The sequence below is a fragment of the Oryzias melastigma genome, linkage group LG4, assembly GCF_002922805.2.
Source record: "Oryzias melastigma strain HK-1 linkage group LG4, ASM292280v2, whole genome shotgun sequence".
Lineage (NCBI taxonomy): Eukaryota > Metazoa > Chordata > Actinopteri > Beloniformes > Adrianichthyidae > Oryzias > Oryzias melastigma.
The window spans coordinates 7,016,203-7,040,069 of NC_050515.1; the positions used below are offsets into that span (position 1 = coordinate 7,016,203).

The 23,867-nt window shown below is 36.0% G+C and overlaps 1 protein-coding gene across 1 annotated transcript in view; it reads right to left on the reverse strand.

Moving 5' to 3' along the window:
* tnfaip8l1 (tumor necrosis factor, alpha-induced protein 8-like 1) overlaps positions 1-22,188 on the reverse strand; it is a 24,117-nt gene extending 1,929 nt beyond the window's left edge. Inside the window, exons 1-2 of the mRNA XM_024279285.2 lie at positions 21,425-22,188; positions 1,137-1,418 (exon numbers count right to left, since the gene is read on the reverse strand). Coding sequence (XP_024135053.1) covers positions 1,137-1,408 — 272 coding nt within the window. The 5' untranslated portion in view covers positions 1,409-1,418; positions 21,425-22,188. The remainder of the gene's footprint in view (positions 1-1,136; positions 1,419-21,424) is intronic.
* Positions 22,189-23,867: the final 1,679 nt, after the last annotated feature.

A 23,867-nucleotide genomic window follows, 5' to 3' on the forward strand; every position in this document is an offset into this window, starting at 1 on the left:
GTTGCTGCACGCGGTTTGTCATCACGACACAGCGTGACTTAAAATTAATCAGAGACACTTCAGTCAAGCAGCTGAATATTTGGGGCCGCGGCGTGAATCTGAGCTGTAATGAGGGTTCAGAAATCCTCCTCGTTCATCTGGATAATCTGTTCAAGTGCAGTCCTTATTAGGGCCGCCACGACTAGTCGATGAATCGACTAATCAACGACTTAATAGTTGACTAGTCGTTGCTTTATATTATATGTAGTCAGAGTGTAGTAAAGTTGAAAGTTATAATGACATTCTGCTAGCTTTTTGATTATTTTGGCATTTATCACATTTTTTTAGGCTATTTTGGAGTTTGGCTAATATTTTAACAGTGCAACAAAAACTTAAGATTACTTAAAACAATTTTTACACATTTTGAAAACACTTAAAAAAGTGAACTTTTAATTGAATCAAATCCAAATTTCTTTAATTAATTGATTCACTGTCAAAAAGTATTTTTTAAACGGACATTTATTTTTTTCCAATGCAAAAACAGATTCCTTTAAAGAATTAAACATTCTCTAACTTGAAAACTTTCTGAAATTTTTTTTGAAAAATTCTGCCAGTGGGGTAAGAAAAATACTTTTTAAATTGATGAGATTATTTTACTTGCAAAAAAAAAAAGAATTCTTCTTAAACATTTTTTTTACTTTAAAGGGTAACCAAACAGTGACGTTGGAGGCTGACTCAGTCAGAGGGGCGGGGCTTGGGGGGCTGGACTGTTATCATTACTGAAGCTACAGATCATGACGTGAAACTTGTGAAAATGTGGTTTGATCAATCACTGTAACTGTAATACCTCATTTCAACCTGCACACAGATGGTTTTAGAGAATATTTTCAAGAAATAAAACAATTTTATTTAAATTTATCAAAAAATATGACCAACAGACCCTTTTACAGAGGTCAACAGCCCAAAAAAAAAGATGATTTCGGGTTTGGTTACCCTTTAACATTGAGTGTTTGCAGTGCAGTTTTCATACCTGAAGCTTTTTTTTTAACTTTATTGACAAATATTGCACACACAGAAACATTGACATTCCACGATACGTGTCAATAACATTTTCCAGGAAAATGAACAACAACAAAAAATTATATAAAATAAAATACCTGAAGTTCTCCACCAGGACCAGCTCCTCGCTGTTGAACTGATTGTTCCTGTAGAGCACGCCCAGCTTCACCACCATCTTGATCAGGTTCTTGATGATCTTCTGAGACTCCTTGCGGTTGCGGGTGTACTCCTTGGTGACGCGGTACAGCTCGTCCAGCACTTCGCTGCTGGTGTCGTCGATGAAGAGGTTGGCCACGCTCTTGGTGGCCATCTTGCTCATCAGCTTCTTCTGCGCCTGGAGGGCTAAACTCTTGGTGCTGAAGGAGTCCATGCTCAAGGGACTGAACCCCCAGCGGGACAGAGGGAGACAGAAGGTTAGATAAAGATGATGAAAACATGTTTACTCAACTGAGAAATGTACAAACCAAATGTGTGTTTTTTTTAAAGATGTCTGCATCAACTGTATAACAGAGACGCGTGAGGTTACTGCAAATAACCTCTGCATAGATAGTGTTTTAACTGCAGGGCCAAGAACTCTCTCTTATCTGATAATGAGCTGTGGCAGCTGTCAAATTAGTCCCAGCACCCCTCTGGCCTGAAGCCTACAAGGTAGTTGTAGAAGAATGTGTCGTTAGGGATGAAGGAGTCGGTACCAGCGCGTCTGCGCCACCACACAATGTAATCTGCACATCTCATCAGAGCCATGGATCCAGAAAACAAGTTACGCACATGCGAGGTAAAGCGAACGCGAGACACGGAGCTAAATCAGTCACTGCACTCCGCCGTTTGATTTATGAACGATCCTGTGAGTTTGCATGCCAAATAAGGTGAGTCAGTGACAGGTTGCGCCCGTGACACGAGCTCATAAATAGTGGGAGGTCATGAGGGATGTCGCTTTTTTGCAGGAGGTTTGTACAGTTTTTTTAAATACTGACAAAAATAGAAGCTTTTCTCCTGCGTACCGCCTTTATTAAATCACCAAGAACCACCTGGGAGGACGCAGACGTAAATGAGCAACAAAAACTGTTTTTCCACGAGTTTCTCCTCCAGAAGACTGACGCCGTGAGATAAGGAGGAAGCAGCAGAAACGGGGATCTCACAGCTCACGTTCTCTAATGTTTAAATGTTTGGGTCACAAAGGCAAAGCGGACTAAATCAGCATCATAAACACTCCAACGGCACGCAGATGGATGACTGATCCAGAACCATCAAAGCACACAATGGAACACAAAACAAACCATTTCCATTGGAATAGGTCTTTAAAGACTGCAAAAAATCCCAAAACCCAATCTAAAAATCATGTTTTTGGTGTTTTATCACTTTCTTGTAGCAATTTTCTCATGATGGAGGGCATATATTACAGAATTTAAAATTAAAACTGCCTTTATGAGTATTTCAGTATAGAAGCTGATAAAAACTAGATGTTTGAAAGATCTCGGGTTTGTGACACAGCAATTGCAACGGGCGGAACAATTCTGAAGATCCACTTGCAGACAAATAGATCCATTAACTTCTTCAATTTCCTGGTCTGAGCTGCCATCTGGTTCCAAACTGCGCAGCTGGATAGCTCCGATATTGCTGGCTTTTTTTCTTTTGCTATGCTAATGCTAGCTTGGGTTTGTGAGGAGCTACATGCTAGCGGGAAAATATGTAAACAAAGGCATGCTGGGATATCAATGTAGGGCTACAAACCAGAGTTGAACTTCTAATGAGCTCCTGCTGTGTTGCAGAAAAAAGTTTTTTTTTACATTTTTGGCTAAAAACTCTGTAATCATAATTATAACTATGAACGCTTATATATAGAAAAAAATAAAGTTGGAGTGGGCAATTGTATTTTTGGTGTTTTTAACATGTTCATGCATCATTTTCCTGCTGATGGAGTACATATATTATGATAATTAAGGTATTTTAGGGTAATGTTAGGATGGAGTTGAGAAGAACTGTAAGCTAGCGAGAAGAACGCTTAAACAGAGAGCTCTCAGCAAAAGGAGGGAAGAGGCGGGGGGGTCGCCAACAGTTCCAACCACCAATTAGAGGTGAATTTCTAAAGAACTCCTGCCGCACTGCAGAAACTATAAAAATGTATTTTTTATTTTAGCTAAAAATTGCATAATTATAATTAAAAGAGCACTAGGAACTATTTGAAAATAGATCAAAAGAATCCTCGGATTGGGTCTTTAAACTAGAAAATGTTCTCACTGTCTAACAAACTTCAGCAAACTAAGTTCATAAATTAATTCAATAGTGATTTATTTTTCAAATTCAAAGCAATAAAAACACTTAACATAAATGGTGACATAAACTGCACAGAAAGTGGAACTTTCAATTTTAAAATAGCAAATTCTTACAATAAAAGTTAGTAAATTAGTTTGAAAATTACTTTAAAGGAAACTCAATTCATGTACTTGATGAAATAATGTTTATTTTACAGGTAAAGATAGATTTTATATTGACTGACAATCTTTAAACCCTGTCTAATATGATTATAAAAAATAGCCTTTATTGTATTTTTCTTTTTGATTTTTCCAAACCTCCCTTAAACGACATAAGTGGACACATTTTTTGGGGGTAAGACTTTTTTTTATCCAAAACTAAGCTTGCTTTAATAATATATTTTTAAAATCAATACTAAAGCAACAACAAATATTGAAGAACCTAAAAACCATACTTCAGAGAAGTTTTTCCAATTATTTTTGACCAATATTCCACTTTTTCCCCATTTAAAAAGCAATCTTTATGTGATCTCTTCAAAGCAAATATTACTATAACAAGATTGAAGTTGCAGCAACTGCTATTTTAAAATAATACCCAAATTAATATTTAATTATGCCCCAAAAACTGTATGAATATGTGGGAAGTGATGAAATACACAAACGAGCATTTCTGTGCCTCATGGGAAAACAAACTCAATCAACCGTTCAATCTGAATTATTCAGCATAGAATCAGTTGCCTGAAATAAAACAGGTACGCTTAAGATCAAATGTTGAAATCATCAGATGACGTTCATCTTCACATGATCTCCACAGTAGAAGGCTGCACAGATTAATTGAATATAAGCCCATGAGGCAAACTGATGATCTCCTAGCAGGAGAGTAATTACGGTCTCAAACGGGGGACATGGCGTTAATGCATCAGACTCTACTAGGGCTGCCAGGTTTAGCTGACTAATCGACTTTTAAAATAGTTTTTAATATTCGATTGGTCGTGACTTTATATTATATGGAGTCGGAGTGTAGTAAAGTGGAAAGTTATAATGACATTATGCTAGCTTTAAGGACTACTTTAGCATTTATAGAGGTTTTGGAGTTTAGCTAATATTTCAGCAGTATGCTAGCTATTATGGCTAGTTTTGGCTTTTTTTTGGTATTTATAAGTTATTTTAGAGTTTAGTTAATATTTCAGCTACATTATATTATTGGCTATATTGGCTAATTAAGGATTTTTTAGGCTAATTTGGAGTTTAGCCAAACTTTTAGCTGGTAATTTTTGACTTTTTTTGTTTGGGCTAAGTACGTTTTTTATATATTTTTCGGCTAATTTGCTAGCTATTTTGGCTAATTTAGGCTTTTTTTTTTCTTTTTTTATTTGTCCTTTTTGGAGCTTAGCTAATATTTCAGCTGCATGGTAGCTATTTCGGCCAATTTAGGTATTTTCAGTTTTTTGGCTATTTTTGAGTTTAGATAATATTTCAGCTACATGCTAACTTTTTGGCTGATTAATTGTGTTTTCATTTTTTAGGTTAATGTAGAGTTTAACCAAAGTTTTAGCTGCATGCTAGCTATTTTGGCTAATTTAGGATTTTTTTCAGTTTTTTTGGCTATTTTAGAGTTTAGCTTATATTTTAGCTGCATGCTAGCTTTTTGGCCATTTTTGACTTTTTTGTTTTTAGGCTATTTAGGAGTTTAGCCAACATTTGAGGTACATGCTAACTATTTGGGGTAGGTACGATTTTTTTTTCTTCGGCTAATTTGCTAGCTATTTTGGCACATTTAGGCTTTTTTTTCTTTTTTTATTTGTCCTTTTTGGAGTTTTGCTAATATTTCAGCAGCATGCTAGCTATTTTGGGCTTTTTTGTTTTTTAGGCTAATATGGAGTTTAGCTAATACTTTAGCTGCATGTTAGCTATTTCGGCCAATTTAGGTATTTTCAGTTTTTTGGCTATTTTTAAGTTTATGTAATATTTCAGCTACATGCTAACTTTGTTGGCTAATTAATTGTGTTTTCATTTTTTAGGTTAATATAGAGTTTAACCAAAGTTTTAGCTGCATGCTAGCTATTTTGGCTAATTTAGGATTTTTTTTGTTTTTTAGGCTAATTTGGAATTTAGCTAATATTTCAGCTGCACTCTAGCTGTTTTGGCTAATATAGACTTTTTTTTTTGTTTTTTAGGCCATTTTGAATTGTAGCTAATATTTCAGCTGCATGCTAGCTGTTTTGGCTTACCTAGGCTTTTTTCAGTTTTTTCAGCTAATTCGGCATTTAACTAATATTTTAGCTGGCTATCAGCTTTAGTGTTTTCAGCTATTAACTTCAGTGTTTTCAGCCATCAGTTTCAACATCTTCAGCTATCAGCACTAGCATCTACAGCGGTCAAATTCAGCTTACAGCATTCACACAAGGACCACGCAGGTAATACTATACATCTAATTTTTAGTTCGTTTAAAGCTAATGATGGTTAAGATGTGTGCTTCACATCCAGTTTGCACATGACCGGATTAGTCGACTAATCAGAAAAAATAATCAGTAATTAGTCGACTATTAAAATAATCGTTTGTGGCAGCCCTACTAAGAGCTATGACATTTTCCTGCTGGGTGACAGCTCTTTCTACTGTTGTCTGAACTGGAATGCAATGATTCTGCTGCAGCATTGTGTGACTTTCCTTCCTCTCCTTTTCCTTCATTCTCCTCGTCTGAACGTCTCTCCGAGCATATCAATAAGACTCCTCGGAGAGTGTCAGCAGGATGCCGCCCAAAGAGGAGGCACATACAAGAGCTCAGACTGAAGCAGAAAGATGCTGATAAAAGAGGCTCCGTTAAATATTTATCCAACAACATCAAGGAAGCTGTTGAATAATAGGTCATTTATAAAGCGACTCAAAGTGAATGTTGAGTTTGCCCTCTCTTGCTCAGGTGCAGAACATTTAATCGGGTCGGAGGAGTTTGCAGATCAAGGATCTACAGCGGATCCCCGTCAACTGCTTCTGCATGGAACTAACCAGGAACTTCAGTCCTTTAATCTTCCAATCTCTCAATCCTCTTGTGATGCAATGCGTGTGAAATGTAAAACAAGAAGGCCACTAATGAGTGGAGGAAAAAAAAAGCTGCCTGAAATCTTCATTTCTGTGTGAGCAATAGTGGCCCAGCCCTTTAGGTCAGTTGAGAAAGCGGCAAAGCCTCTTCCACCCTCTGATGGCTGCGCACCAGTCTTAAAAATGCACGTGGATAATCAGCACGCCACTTTGTCAAACTTTAGAGAGACTTCTTGGAGCTCGTTAAATTTCTCTCTCCGCTGAGACCAAAGACATCGTCTCTGTCAACTGCGAGGCCAAAAAGGAGGGAATGAGGAGCCTTTTCCCATCAGACGTTTATACAAACAGTTCAGATGCAGCCGTCTGCGGTTTGATTTCAGCCCCGAGACAGATGAACCCAGAGATATCGAGGATGGAGACACCTCTTATCTAGTTGTTAAGTGAGCGTGACTTCTGCAGGGCATGAATGAAGGTAAAGCGGAACTATTTTTAAAGGAGTGACTCAGGAACCTGGAGACCCCCTAAAACTTCCAGATAACATTAACCTTTATTTCCCAGTTATAGGTGATTATAATTGGAATCTCAGTTTATTTTGCTGACTTGCCCTCATAAATAAAATGTTAAATTAAACCTCTCAAAGAGTTAAGTTACACAAACACATCATTAAGAAGTCTACATTTATCTCCTCAATCATTGTGGCTAAGACTGTTTATCTCTCAGTGGTCAGTCGGTTTATAGGTAATGTGTTAAATGAAATCTGACTTTTTTAATAAAAAAAACATTAACTGCTTATATTGCTTTCTTTTTTTACACCTAAATTGAACTCCATCTCCTTCAGACACAGGAACACATCTAAGGCTGAATTTAGCAAAATTTTTCCAAAATTAAAAAAGTCTTATTAAAAACTTAAAAAGTCCCACTCCAACTATATAGTTTTCTATTAAAAATTGTCCCAGATGGTCTTTTAGTTACGATTATGCAACTTTTAGCCAAAATCAAAAAGTCTGTATCGTTTTTTAAGACATATATTCTGCAGAGCTGCAGGAGCTCATTAAAAATTCGCCTCCGAGTTGTGGGCGCAGAAGTTAGCCTCAGCTAGGTTCCCATCAACTCTTTGTTTGCACTCTAGCTTATAGCTCCTCACAGTTTTTTTTTACCTCTCTGGTATTCTCACATTCAAAAAACACCACCTTAACAAAAGAATCCTGTTTTCTGAATGTTCCTCACACCTACCAAACAATGACACCTACGATCCAGATTTTAGATCTCACAAAGATCTGCTCTATGGTTGAGTGTCGCCAGTATCAACACTTGGATTAGTCTGAATTTGGCTGCTTCAAACTGTGATATGTTCACAAGTGACCATAGATATTAAATGTCAGAGTTTGGAGTAGCAACAATAATAATCTTGGAGAAAGTTGCTTTAGTGGCCAGTAGCTGAGATGACTAATCCTTTTGTTGCAATATTTTATGCTACTCGTTATCAGGAGATTAATTTAATGTCACTCTTGCTGCAGGCTGCAGTGATGTCCCTGCTTGAACAGAGGGACTCTGATACACAGACCAGAACAGCACATCTCCATAAAACAAAAACACACACCGAAAGAAACCCAATTTGGAGAAGCTACAACCTCATCGTCCCACCTGGAAACACTGCACAAAAGACATGTTCCTCTCAGGAGAGACTCTTCATGGAAATGAAACCAGACGTCTCGCTGCGTTTCATGACAGCAGAGGAGCCTGGGTAATGGGACCAGGGACCCCCCCTGCAGGCAAACAGCTATCTTAAGACGGTGTCAGCGTCCAGCTGAGGAACAGGGTGAACAAAAGACAGAGGATGAAGAAATGACCGGTCTGGAATCTGGATCCGGTGAACATGAGTTGGAATTGTATTACCTCCATATAATTTGTTTTTTTCATACAAGTTTCATTGCAGCCGAGGCCGATTCCAGTTCACTGACAGCCACACGTCGTCACTCGCATCCAACATTTTCATTATGTGGCTGTCTTGACCTTTGGGACTGAATCAGAGCCGACTGATAACTCTATAAGCCCCGTCTAACAAATTGAAAGCTTGTGCGGCCGAGTCAATCAAAATGGAATAAATACACATATACAACTGACATTACTATGACAAAAGTATTGGAAAGTGCTATGTATGCTAATAATATTTTAATACAAGTAAAACACTTTTTGATAAACTAAACACCAAAATAAAAACAAACTAACCAGTTCAGGCAGGAATTCTAACTGGAATGAAAAGTCCTACAGGAGACTAGTGCTGCCACGAACGATTATTTTAATAGTCGACTAATCACTGATTATTTTTCCCGATTAGTCAAATAATTGGGTCATGCTCAAAGTGGATTAAAAAAAATAAAAAAAACAAAAAAAAAACACATCTTAACCATCATTAGCTTTAAACTAACGACAATGAAGATTATAGTTTATTAAACTAGAAAGAATTTGCTGAAGATGCTGAAGCTTTGCTGAAACTGGCGACGTAATTTACTTTAATAGATGAGGAGATTTACTGCATTTATTGCAAAATGTAAAACTTGCTAAAAGACTTGAAATTTTGGTAAAGAACTATGAAAGAGCGCTAAAGTTTACCTAAAATTCTAAAGAATTTGTAGTAAAATTACTTATTAATCTGTTTGCCATTTATTCGGCTGTTGCCATCTTTTTTTTTTTGGAGGGGAAAAAAAGAAACAAACCAACCAGGAAATGATTATTCTGTGAACTACAGATGTCAAAATCTAACATTTATGACAAATTTGATACAAATCCTCAACTGTAAAGCTACAATAACATTTAAAAAATGTGCTTTTTTGGACTAAACTAACATATCTGTACAGTATGTACAGTGTATTAAAACCTGTAAAGGCTGTAGAGGAGAGAGCCGTTTAAGATGTGGTTCCTGTGGACAGGTTTGGCTCCAGAGCCAGCCCTCAATGGCCGTTGGAGGAACTGTGGTTTTTAAAAGTTGATGGTTTTTCAGCCACTTGGAAACTGAAAATACATGCAGGAACGGACATGAACGTTTCTAACCCTTGAACCGCAAATTACACAGCAGCTGCCACCGCAGTCGGTGGCGGCAAAGTTCACAGCTCCTGGCAGCATCAGCTGCTAAATGAAAGACAACAAAAACCTTAATCTGTAGTCTGCTGGTAAACAAAAAAAGAGGAAAAAACTTCTGCAAGCTAACAACCAGCTTATATGTGCAAATAGAAAGCCTTAGCACAAAAATGTAATTGCAAATATACATGATAATACTATATTGAAAAAATAAAGTTGATATGTTTGTGAGTTTCCTTACCAAACAAATAATTTGTTTTTCTTTGCTACTCTCTAAGATATTATATGATCTTTACTTTAAGGTAAATGATGACCTACTGTGCACAGGACATGATCTGAAGTGCATTAATCATGATTTTCCTTATGGTTATGTAAATTTCCCAAATAATCACTAAATTACCAGTATGTATGTAACAGTATGTTACACCCTGAAGTAGGACTGCCACGGTTAGTCGACTAATCGACTATTAAAATAGTCAACTACTAATTTAATTAGTGCTGGGCGAAAAAAAATTACATCATGATATAAAATATTTTATATCACGATACGATATATATCACGATATACGACAATAAAGTTTAAAAAAAAGTATTTTCAGCTATTCTCTGAAAATATGCCTGATGTTGCGGCAGCATTTGTGAAAAGTTGCGACAAAAGTTGTGATTTTTTTAACATAATATTGTTTTGAAAAGTGCCTAAAAAATGTTAATTATGAAAAAACTTCACATTCTTATATTCCAACTCTTGTTATTGTGACAGATGCTCTGGGAAAATACTTCATCATCACGATATACAATGTTGCTGTACCGTCATTTAACTTGAATAGAACTGTGAAACTCAAAATTAACTTTTGCTCCTTGCTGCTCAAAATAACACAAATATTTGTGTGTTGATTTAAACATACTTTAGAATAAATTGACGATATCCAGTGAAAAATTATAAACTTAAAAAAACAGCATAATCAGATTAATCCTCAGATTTCCATGTTCTCCACAGAAAGTGGAAATGTTCTAAATGTCCAGAGTCTCTCTGTCTTTCTCTCATGTTGTGCAGCAGCTGTGCGCCGCGCAAAATGACAGACCGCTGAGGGTACCTTCACCCCCACCACCACCACGTTCACATTTGCACGCAGTACACTTTAATCTACGCCGCATGCACGTTTGCACGCAGCGGACCGCCACCCTTCCTGAGGGGTGACCGTTCACGCGCCTCTTGAAGAGAAAAATGGCAAAAAGAAAATAAAAAAAGAGCACGGCTCCCGGTAAGGAGTCAGAAGAGAAACTGTCACGTGGCTGCGTCATCATCCATGACTGTTGTCAGGGTAGATTGGTAAAGTTTGGGTGAAAATAAAAAATTGCAGAGTGCGCAACAAATCGCACAAAGTCCTGGAGGGTCTGATAATGACATATTTGGCGTAATAATTGATCAAATTAGCCTTGCAACAATATAAACTATAGAAGAAATGGGACGATAGACACTTTTCTATCGCCCACATGATATATATTGTCATATCGCCCAGCACTAAGTTTAATAGTCGATTAGTCGTTACTTTATATTATACTGAGTTGGAGTGTAGTAAAGTTGTAACTTGTAATGGCGTTATGCTAGCTTTGTGGACTAATATGGCATTTATTAAAGTTTTTTAGGCTAATTTAGAGTTTAGCTAATATTTCCGCAACATGCTAGCTTTGTTGGCTAACTTAGGCTTTTTTCAGTTTTTTAAGCTAATTTCAGCTTCAGTGTTTTCAGCTATCAATTTCAGCATCTTCAGCGGCCAAATTCAGCTTACAGCATTCTTACTAGCATTATCGCAGGTAATTGCTTAACATCCAGTTTACGCATGACCCGATTAGTTGACTAATCTGAAAAAATAATCAGTGATTAGTCAACTATTAAAATAATAGTTCGTGGCAGCAGTAGTGTGAATGCAGTATAACAGATCAATGCTCTGGCTTAAATTCAAGAACTGGAATGTTACATTTTTTACTGAGCAACTGTTTAACTACCAGAAAACAGTCTCCACATAATTTGTGGGAGAACAAAGAACAATTGGAAATTCTCTTGTTTGATCAAATTGTAATCAAACTGCAAACATTTCTGTGCATCATTTATTCACAAGTGTTCAACCTCTTGAAGTTACAATTCATTTTTTATGTCTGTTTTTCTTCTTTTTTTCATGTTTTCATCAAGTTTATCAGCATGTTCACATTAAATATTAAAATTATAGGTGTGTTTTTATGATTTGACCTTATGATTATTGGCATCCCACTTGACTTCAACACATCTGACAGAGAATATGGTATTGAGTTTGATTAATCTATAAGGGCCCGTCAGTCGCAATCAAGCTGAGGACTGGATTTTGATATCTTCGTGCTCACACACAGTAACATTCTTTAAATACCAGAAAAACATATATACACACTATTTTTTTAGTGCTTGTCCACACAAACGGCTAAAATCAATCTGGGTGGGATTGTGAAACTTCCCATGACATTTCATCTTCCAAGTCACTGGCTGATGGCAGCAGAAAATGTCACGACTTTCATTCTCTTTGGGGATTTGTAGTCACGTGGACTGGAGCGCTGTAGCCCCAAGTGATGACTCTATCAGCAGAGAAAATCCGCACTGCTTTAGGATGGAGATCACTGAACACTCAAATCCGGGCAAAATCATCCAAAAGAACACAAATAAAGAAATGTAGTACAACGATTGTTTGAGTATTTCTCCATGGGACAATCTCTGGTATGATAGATAAAGAAGCCACAATTTGGAGAGCTTTTATCAATCTCTTTAAAGGTCAAAATATGTTTTAGAAAGGTTTGGTGTCAATAAAACAGTTTGTGCCAAGAAAGTAAACTTAAGATTACAGTTTATGACATCTTGTATATTTAGCAAAAATGTCTGCATAATATTCATGTGGACTTATCAGCACAAGTATTTTGGCTAATGGACGTGCATTTCTGCTACATGCACAGCCCGAGCACGTCTCCATTTCCCTTCATCTCTTGTCCTAATGCCAAAGAATCCATATAAACACAAACTTGTACAGAAATAACTTTTCCCATTTCCTATCCAATTCCCAAACTGACACAAAGACACGAAGCTAGAACCATTTCTTTCTTTGGAAACAGGCAGAAAACCCTTGATTTGGTCTCACCATGCTTCACTTTTGAGGTTTTTAAACTAACTGTATTGTTAACCTTAAAAACACGATGCTGATTACAGGAAATACCACGGCTCCATAGCTGTATTCATCAAGTGTTGGTCAGGAAGTCCCTGCTTGGATTTGTTTGTTGGGTGATCCATCTGCAGTCAGACAATCGCTACTGTTTACACAATGATAGGTTTAGGCTGCCAACATGGTGGGTATGACACTCCTCTTTCAACCGGAGCAGGAAGCGCTCATGGCGTGAATCCCAGTGCAAACACATATCCAGTTCCCCACTAGGTGTGTAGGATATTGTGTTGCATCATTTAGAAAGGACCTGTTCCAATTCTTCTCCATGTGTACAGTTTATTTATCCAACCAGATTGTGCTTATCTTTTAATTTAATTTTATCAATCTGATGAATAAAATGGTTAATATCTGAATTTGCAACCTAAATTTAAATGTTTTTGAAATTTTACTTTGAAATAAATATATATTTTTAATTAATAGCACTAATTTATCCAGGAAACATGTAAATAGTATTATATAGTCCTGCAATATGATGTTCAGGAGGTGTCCTCAAGGGTCGGGCTCCTGCTGGTTCTCCAGAAATCCTGCCTTATCTGCTGCTCAGATGTGTTTAGCCAATAAGGAGCTTCAATTTAAGGTTGGTTGTAAAACACGTAGGCTAAAATAAAATAATTATACAGCCAGTATCGTAAAAATATCAAACATACGAAGATGCACATAGATACGCTTGCATATTTACTAGAGCTGCAACAATTAGTCGACTAATCGACAATTAATCGACTACTAAAATAGTCGACGACTAATTTAATAGTCGATTAGTTGTTACTTTATATTATATGGAGCCAGAGTGTTGTAAAGTTGAAAGCTATATTGGCATTATGCTAGCTTTTTGGACTATTTTGGCATTTTTGGCAATTCTCATTAAGGTTTTTTAGGCTATTTTGCAGTTTAGCTAATATTTCAGCTCCATGCTAGCTGTTTTGGCTAATTTTAGATTTGTTTCAGGTTTTTTTTAGGTTTAATTGAAGTTTAGCTAATATTTTAGTTGCATCCTAGCTATTTTGTCTAATTTCGGCTTTTTTAGGCTAATTTATAGTTTAGCTAACATTTCAGCTACATGCTAGCTGTTTTTTAACTTAAGTTTTTTTTTTGTTTTTAGGCTGTTTTTGCTAACTTAGGCCTTTTTTTTGGCTAATTTGGCATTTAGCTAATGTTTTAGCTGGCTATCAGCTTCAGCAATTTCAGCTATAAATTTCAGCATCTTCGGTTATCGTCACTAGCATCTTCAGCTGTGCTAGTGCGAATATATCTAGTTTTTAGGTAGCTTAAAGCTAATGATGGTTAAGACGTGTGTTTTACATCCACTTTGCGACTAATCGGAAAAAATAATCGATGATTAGTCGACTATTACAATAATCATTTGTTCCAGCCCTAATATTTCCATCCAACTGCTTCATATTCCCTTCTGATGAAACATTTGTTCTAACTCCAGTTTCTAAAACAAGGAACCAATATCTTGGGGATCTGTCCACACCAGGGACCACCCCATCCATGACAACAGAGCACCATCACAACAACCACTCAAATCAGGGTGGACCGGGGCCCACACCCCCTGGCGTTGGGTTGGGGCCCCTGACCGCCAAGATAAGGAAGGTCTGCATGACAACAACCATGTAGAGGGAGCAGGAATAGTCCCTGGTGTGGAGAACCCCCCCTTGAGGAAAACTCTCATCATCATTAGTGCAAACAAAAGAAAACCATTTTCAAGTTGGCACACAAACATACACCTTAATGATCATGCTTCCGTGATTTCCAAAAGGAGATTAAATGTGGTGGCAACTAAAATACTTTTATTACGAGGTCACAGAAGGTCAACACTCTGGACAGTTTGGTCGAACCCGATTGGAAAAAAGTGTTTCTTTTGTGACGTAAACTGGCTTAAATTCAAGTTAAACAAAATATCTATTGAGACTAAGGGTGTTAAAAGATGGCACTAGAATTATTTCAGGTAGGTTGGAACCAAATCCCTTCTTTGTCCTGAATGTTAAAAGTTGCTGCTTCAGTACAATGGACAACCCTGCTGTTACATAAGGCACATCAGGGCTTTGTGCTCTGGAAAAGCGAGTAACCACTCAAATGAGCTGCACTTCTGAAATCACTTCACTGGTGGGGAATCAACAGCATGATTTCAGGACAAGCACATGCTTCAGTTTCATCTTTCATCAAGTTTTGTGGGGTTTGTCTCGCTCCTCTCCCGGGATGTTGCGTAACAGAGGAGGTGCTGACTGCTAATGGGATAGTCAAAGCTCGAAACAGTTTTTCGGATTTCCGCAGACTCTAATGATCTGGCTGCACACTCATCTGTTTCAGTGGCTCTGCCTTGACACTCAGAATGGTATGCAGAGTAGATGCAAGAGTCACATGGGCTGCATAAAACATGCGTTCTGTGGATGAGGTAGTTCTCAACGCGCTGCCTCCATCTCACGTTCCCGCGCAGCAATCGTCCAGACTTTAGCCGTGAGGAGACAATCAATGCCTTTCTCTCAGCTATGCCCCTTACCATCCCTATTTTTTTAAAACTGTTTTCTCAGATCTGCCTTACCCTGCCGAACAATTAATTATTAACACATCGGCACATAATGGATCGGCTTTTAATAATTCAGCCTGCCAATTTGGACTAAAATAGACTGGAGGCTAAGAGCAGACTGTGATGGTGCAACAGGTCGCTAAAGAGATGTGAGGGGAGGATAAAAGCTGGACTCAGCACATATACAGTAAGAGACAGTGGCTGTGAGCTACTGGCATTAATTTAAGAACATCAGTCAGTAATAGGCATTTGTAATAAGGCTGGGAATACAGTGGCGGCTGCGCCGCTGCCTGAGGGTCAGCACTGTGCTTCAAGATAACATTTGTTCTTGCATTAAAAAGTATAAGTGGATGGTTGTCTAGCAGCTACAACAAAGCTCATTTGAAATGCAGAAGTGGCAACATATTTTCATGCGACCAACCTAGTTCTTGGGGTTTTCAATGCAACTGCAACCACATACAGAAAGATGCAAGTCAGAAATGTGCAGTCTGCGTCTGAAGCTTTGACATTTTAATTAGAGTCACCAAATGAGCAGATTACGTTATGAATAACTTTTCTCACCTTGAGCTCAGGCTGTGTAATCTGTTAGCTCACCATTTAATGAAGCAGAAAATACAAATGTGCTCCTACTATACTAGAACAGATCAGACAGTGACCTGTGAAAATGATGCACACAAATCAATAGGTAGTCTTGGTGGACTCTAAATCACTCGCTCTTTATTTGAAGCAGATAAACAGCATTAGCTGGTCCACTTGTCCAGAACTTTGTGGTGTGGCTCCATGGAGGGTGCTTTGTGTTTTCGCAAACGATTATTTTAATAGTCGACTAATCACCGATTATTTTTACCGATTAGTCGACTAATCGGGTAATTCGCAAAGTGGATGTAAAGCACACATCTTAACCATCATTAGCTTTAAACTAACTACAAATAAAGATGTTAGTTTATGAACTTTTAATGATTCCAGCAGCCTCTGTCCTTCATTAGTTTCTGGTATTAAAACAAGAATAAATTAGAAGAGTTGCATTACCTGCAATAATGCTAGTGTGAATACTTTTAGCTGGAACAAGTAGCTGAAGATGCTGAAGCTTTTTGCTGAAAATAGTGACACAATTGACTTTAATTGCTGCAGGCATTTGCTAAAAACACAAAAGTTATTTGCTAAATGTTACATCTGCTAAAAGACTTGAAATTTCATTAAAAAACTATGAAAGAGCGCTGGAGTTGACCTAAATTTCTGAAAAATTCCTAGTAAAAATGCTTAAATATTCCTAATACATGCCAATTTTGCAAAATATTTAGTGTTGCTTAAATATGAGCTAAACTCAAAATTAGCCAGAAAAACCTCAGTAGATGTAAAATTAGCAACAAAAAAAAGCTAAAGCTTAAGTATTAGCTAAACTCCAAAATAGCCTAAAATTCCTCAGTAAATTAAGTCAGTCAAAAACGTTAGCCTGTTATTAAAATAGAACTTAAACACTAAATTAGCCTATAAAAACCCCATTAGATAACAATTTAGCCAAAAACCCTGGCATGTTGTTAAAATATCAACTAAACTCCAAATTAGCATAAAAGCTAGCGGATGCTTAAATACTAGCTAAACTCCGAAATAGCCTAAAAGTTGCCCTAAATTAGTCAAAAACGTTAGCATGTTGCTAAAATAGAAGCTAAACACTAAATTATATAAAAACAGCAAATAATAAATTAGCCAAAAACATTAGAATGTTGTTAAAATCTTATGTAAACTCTTTTTTTTTATTACAATTTAAATATTAAAACATATCCCATCAATATATTTAAATGGTTGTTACTAATATACTTGAAATGTTTAAATTTGAAGACTTTCTCAATCACTTTTATGGGGCATATTTTGCTCAATATTTCAAAACTATAATGTTTATGAATACCAAAAGCACAAGCAGTGATGTCCTGAACAAGCTGAATGTTTTGACACCAAGATTGCTGAAATTGATGAAAGTGTGATTGAGTTGCTTAGTAAACAATTACACAAATAAATGAAGTTAGCATCTGAAACAAGAAATTATTTTTTTTTACAAATGATAAAGTTTGCTGACTCATATGAAAAAGTGCATTTTTTGGTGCTGAACACTCACAGCTTTGTTCAACTTCACTACACTCTGACTCCATATAATATAAAGTAACGACTAGGGCTGCCACGATTAGTCGACTAATCGACGACTAATCGACTATTAAAATAGTCGACGACTAATTTAATAGTCGATTAGTCGTTACTTCATATTAAATGGAGTCGTTGTAGTAAAGTTCAAAGTTATAATGGTGTTATGCTAGCTTATTGGACTATTTTGGCATTTATTAAGGTTTTTTAGGCTATTTTGGAGTTTTTATTTCAGCTACATGCTAGCTGTCTTTGCTAACATAGGGTTTTTTAGGCTAATTTGGCCTTTAACTCATATTTTAGTTGGCTATCAGCATCTTCAGCCATTGTCACTAGCATCTTTTGCGGCCAAATTCAGCTCACATTTCATCTATAATGATGCTAGTGTGAATATATATATATATATATATATATATAGTTTTTAGTTAGTTTAAAGTGAATGATGGTTAAGATTTGTGTTTTACATCCACTTTGTGCATGACCCGATTAGTCGACTAATCGGAAAAAATAATCGGTGATTAGTCGACTATTAAAATAATCGTTTGTGGCAGCCCTAGTAACGACTAATCGACTATTAAATTAGTTGTCGACTATTTTAATTGCCGATTAGTCGACTAATTGTGGAAGCCCTATTTCAGTGTTTGGTTGGACTTTGTAGCCCAGTAAAACCATGTCAACCGGCTCTCCTATCTTGTTAAACAGTTACCATAGATTCTCCACAGGAACGACGGCGTCCCACGGATTACTGCGGCCGCCCCTAATAACACAGCATGGGTAATGTTGTGCAACGTGACTGCATTGTCCTGCTCCAAAGAAACACTCAGATGGCATCTCTACCAGGATGAAGCTTAATCCCAACCGTGCAAGTAAAAGCAAATCTTACAGCACCAAAACAAATCACATTGCTGAACCCAAAGCTGGGATTAATTAGCAAAAGCAAACACTCTGGAAAACCTATCCAATAAACGGACTTTGACTGCGGAGCTTCGACTGGTCTGGACCTTTCAGTTGCTGCCCGCGGCAAAAAGAACATGATTGAATATTTGAAAATTATTTGCATTATTGACAAAACAATCATTGACACAGTGAAACGACTCAGGTAGCTCATATACAGCAAATTTATAAACACACAGTAAAAGCCATAAAATAAGAATGCACTTTAGCTTCAAAATATAAAAAACTTTCACGATTTATGCTTAGTTTACAATATAAAAGACAATAACTTTACAACCGTATACAAAAAAAAGCACAAAACCCTGAAACTGGAGCCTCAACTTACTTTCTTAAAGCTTATTTTTCCAAAACACACACAAAAAAGCCTAATTTACCGACACACTTCTACCCAGAAAGGAGTTCAACTCTAAATCCCAGCCCTGTATTTATTAGCCAGATCTGTCTGGGCTCACCCTGCCAGAGCTCTGCCTGCACAGTGGGGTCATTCATTCCCACACAAGCCTTGTTATAGTAAAAAGCTTGTAAACGTAACCACAGCTGCGTGTTAGAAAACACATACCTGTTTGGAAAAGCTGTCTTGAAATCAAACACCCCAGGGCTGAATACAAGGTGGATTAGAGCTCGCACCTCCCCGTCCATCCAATAAACGTCTGTTTGTTTAAACCAGCAGAGATAAAAATCTGCTTTTTTCCCTAAAAGTGTCCAGGCTTGCTGAACTTTTTTGTCTGGAAAGTTAATAAACGTCTCTTATCTGGTCATGTTTTAGCACCATCACAAATAATTCACACAAAAACAAGAAAAAAAACATTTTTAATTATTTGAATTTAGTCACAATTGACTACCATACAACTGGTAAATGAGTAAATAATCTTTCATCAATTAGATTAAATCTTTTTTTTTTCTAAAGCAGATCTTGGTTTAGTACTGAAGTCTTTACAGAAACATTGTGTACTTAGAAAGTACACAACAACAACAACAACAAAAATATACATTATTATTTACTTTAATCTAACTAAAATTTACTAGACATCTAACCAATAGTTGTTACAGAAGTAAATAATCTTTTATCAACTAGATGAAACCTTTTTCTGAAGCAAATTTTTACTTTATTTTTAACACAAATATTATGTACTTAGAAACTACACAAAAACAGCATAAATTAGCCTTTTTACTTACTCGAATCCAGCAAAAAAATTGACCAACTTCTAACCTACAGCTGTAAAATGATTAAATCTTTCATTAATTAGGTTAAGTATTTTTGTTCTAAAGAAGATTTTGGTTTGTTTATTTTTTTAAGTGATTATTTTTTTAAGTATTTACAGAAATACCTGGAAATTATACAAAAACAACAAAAATTTGCATTTTTATTTACTTGAATCTATCTAAAATTGACTAAATATCTAACCTACAGCTGTTAAATAAGTAAATCTTTCATTAATTAGGTTAAATAATTTTGTTTTAAAGTGATTATTTTTTAAGTATTTACAGAAATACCTGGAAATGATACAAAAACAAGAAAAATTGGCATTTTTATTTACTTGAATCTATCTAAAATTAACTAAATATCTAACCTACAGCTGTTAAATAAGTAAATAATCTTTCATCAACTAGATGAAACATTTTTCATAACCAGATTTTGGTTTGTTTACATTCCTAGTGTTTACAGAAACATTGTGTACATAGAAATCACACATAAACAGCATAAATTAGCACTTTTAATTACTTGAATCTAGCAAAAATTGACTTAATATCTAAGCTATAGCTTTTAAATAGGTTTAAAAAATCTTATATCAACTAGATTGAACATTTTTTAAAGCAGATTTTGGTTTGTTTACTTTTTAAGTGTTTACAGAAACATTGTGTGCTCTTGAAATTTCACAAAAGCAGCATAAATTTGCATTTTTACAAACTTGAATCTAGCTAAAATTGACTAAATAATGTTAAAAAGTTGAATCTTTCATGAATTAGTTTTTTTCTTTCTAAAACAGATTTTGGTTTGTTTATTTTTTCAAGTGCTTAATCTTTTACTTGTTTACGCAAAGTGTATATCGTACTAGGAAATTACACAAAAACAACAAAAAAATTTATTTAGCAAAAATTAGCTAAATATCAAACCTACAGCTGTTTTATGAGTAAATAATCTCTTATCAGCTTGATGAAACCTTTTAATAAATATTCTGGTTTGTTTTTGTTTATTCTTTAAGTTTTAGCACAAACATTGCATTTCGTATATGGAAATTACACAAAACTGCATACATTTGCATTTTTATTTACTTGGATCTAGCAAAAAATGACTAAATATCTAACCAAAAGCTGTTAAATAAGTAAATAATCTATAGTCAACAAGATTATTTTTTTCTAATGCAGATTTTGGTTCGTTTTTTTAAGTGTTTATTCCTTTAAGTGTTTACACAAACATTGCATACCGTACTTGAAAATTACAGAAAAACAGACCAAAAAAATTGCATTTTTACTTACTTGAATCTAGCAAAAATGGACGAAATAGCTATCCTACATCTTTTAAATAAGTAAATAATCTTTCATCAACTAGATTTAACCTTTTTGCTCTAAAGCAGATTTTGGTTTGTTTAGTTTGTAAGTGTTCATATAAACACTCTGTACTCAAAATATAAACATAAAGCTTTCAGATCTATTTGATGGTAGTATTTGACAAAAACATGCAACTTAACTATAAAGCAGTTTCTGTGTTAAAAAAAGAGCAGGACTATATAAACAATGTTGAGTGATGGATTCCCACAGGGTTTAGATCTGTTTGTTCTGAGACAAAAATAATAATAAAAAAATAAATAAAAGTCGATTTCTTTTAGATTTTCCATAAACTTCCACAAATATGTTTGAAATTGTAGATGCTGGATGTCAAAATAAAGTTGTTTGGAAACACTTTATATGAATAAACGGATCGACTTCCGCTAGGTTCAACATAAAACATGGCGTCTGTCAAATTAAGGACCAGTGAAGTGAGACGAACGTCCCATTAGGAACACCTTTCCCGTGAAAACTAGCTTAACTTCTGACATTAACTTTTGTGATGCGGTGTCACTCCGCGGCGGCGCGAGCCGGGCTGCACTGCGGCTGGAAGAGATGTTTCATTAAAACGCCGCGGACCGTTAAGTTCAACAGGCTGGCGGCGGTGGAAACTCACCTTCCTCCGCTTTCGGTGGGACTCGGGAAAGGTCAGCGTACAGCAGGGCCGCTCATCACCACCACATCAAACCCAGAAGCCACCTCACAGCACGTTCCCGCCGAACGCGCCTGGGTTTAACTAGTCCTCCCCTGTCTCTCCGGTCTCGGTCGCTAAAACGTAAATTATTAAAACGAGTTTCTTCTCTCGAAGATGGGTTACAAGTTTGCTGTTGCTGCTGTAACCGGATTCCTCCTCCTCTTCTCTGTCCTCCTCCTCCTCCTTCCAGTAGAAAAAAAAAGTTTTTCTAAACTTGAGGGGAAAGACCTGGAATTCGTCATTGATTTGGGCCGAAACCAATGAACGAGCCAAAAGGGGGGTGGCGGACCAGTCCAATCGGTCCCCCCTGAAAATAAAAAATAACTTTTTCATTAATGAATTATACGTTTTAAAATCTTGGAATAATAAGTATAGTACGACATGTGAAAGAGTAATAAAACAGCAACAAAAAGGAGAGACTAATAAATAAATAAAGACAAAAGTAAAGGGTGTCAAACTGAGATTGAAGTTCAAACATAGGGACACTTTTCAACCACTTTATTAAAAAAAAAAGCAGTTAAAAGACCCACTCCAATAAAAGACTGTGTTTTTAACATGTTATTTGAGCGTTTTTCTCAAAATAAAATAATTTAAGATTAAAACTGCGATTTTGAGTATTTCTTTGTTCAAATCGCGTTGAATCATTAGAAGATGAAAACTGGCAGCTTGAAAAATCTTGGCTTTGTGACGCAGCAACTGGCAGTCTTCTTGCTCCGCTACAATTCCGAATTATCCAGTTAAAGACAAATAGATCCAGTAACGTCTTCGTTTTTCTCGTCCAAACTGCTATCTAGCTCCAATATTGCTAGCCTTTTTTTTATGTTTCTGCTACGCTAATGTTAGCTTGTGAGGAGCTATAAGTTAGTAGGAGAGTGGCTATTTCAGAATTCTCTCCTTGCTCCATAACTTCTAAAAAGGGCGGAACGATATAGTGCCCTGAATTTCAAAATCAATTCGGACACCATGTTCTCTCCTTTTTTTTTACATCGAAATGACATCACCTATTTAACAAAATGAAAACCTAATCAATATAAACATTTTATGAGATCAATCTATTAATCCATTGTGTTGTGATGTTTTATTTAAAAAATACATTTGAATATTTTTTTTCTCCAAAAGTTGTTCAAACGCAATGCATTGTGGTCTTGATTCCCCAATCTAAGGAGCATTAATGCACTGTTTTTTTCACAGAGAATTCTGGGTAATTTCCAGGGCACTCGATTTTGGAATTGTAGATTGGGACAGCACTACAAAATAGCGAAAGCACTATATAATGCAGCATGTAGCGAGCAGTGAAGGAATTCAGACATAACCAGTGTAAATAAAGGGCAGATGGGAAATTAGCGGAGGCTAAGTCCCGCCCACAACCAAGAAGTGAATATCTAATGAACTCTTGCTGCTCTGCAGAAACTATGTCAGAGAAAACACTTTTAAAATATGATTAAAATATTATATTTGCACATCATATCGAATATTAAGACTGTTTAGAATACAACCAAACATTTTATTTTCCAATTTTATTCATAGAATTGGAATGTTTTTGGATAAACAGTATTGTAGATCATCCGCAAATAAATTGCTTTATATGAAATTGTAATAAATGTTCACTGTTTCTTAATTATATATATATATATATATATAATTAAGAAACAGTGAACCTCTTTTGCTTCTGGTTGCCATGGGAATGTAAATAATTTTGCTTGTAATATTTGAACTTCTACTTTGCAGAAAAAGATTTAATTTTGTAAAGATATACTTCTTGACTTCCAGAACATTCACCACCCCCATTAGGGTTTCCAGTAATTATCCCACTGCTTGCATTTTCCCAAAGGAAATGGAGCAAAGGAAACAATGAACAGGAACTGTGGGAAGCAGATTCCCTATCGTGGTAGTAACACTTGATTTTGGCCACTAAATTGTACGGTTTGGCCTGGTACCTTAAAGTATTTCAGCATTTCTGAGTATATTTTCAAATAACATTTAAGAAATGGCCAAGGAAAACTTCAAGAGCGGATGTTTTCAGGGCAGGGAGGTTATCCCTCATCAGCTTAATGAGGCCGCGGAAATTCCGAAGGTCATTTCCGTCTTACATTCTTATATTAATAGTTTATTCAGTGGATGTGAATTCCAGTTGAAGAATAATTTTTCTAGACTTTCCCGTCATTATGATTAGCTAGAATTACAAGCTTAAGTTGTTGTAGACCAACTAGAGACTGTCACAAGGATCAACCAGAAAGGGGGACATTTTATCAAATAGTCATACTAGCTGTTTTTTAAGTCTATATTAACTTGCTAGTTTTGGTTTTTGATTTTGTTTTAAGGACCCTATGCAAAAAAAGTAAATACAGTATGTTAAGTACACTTG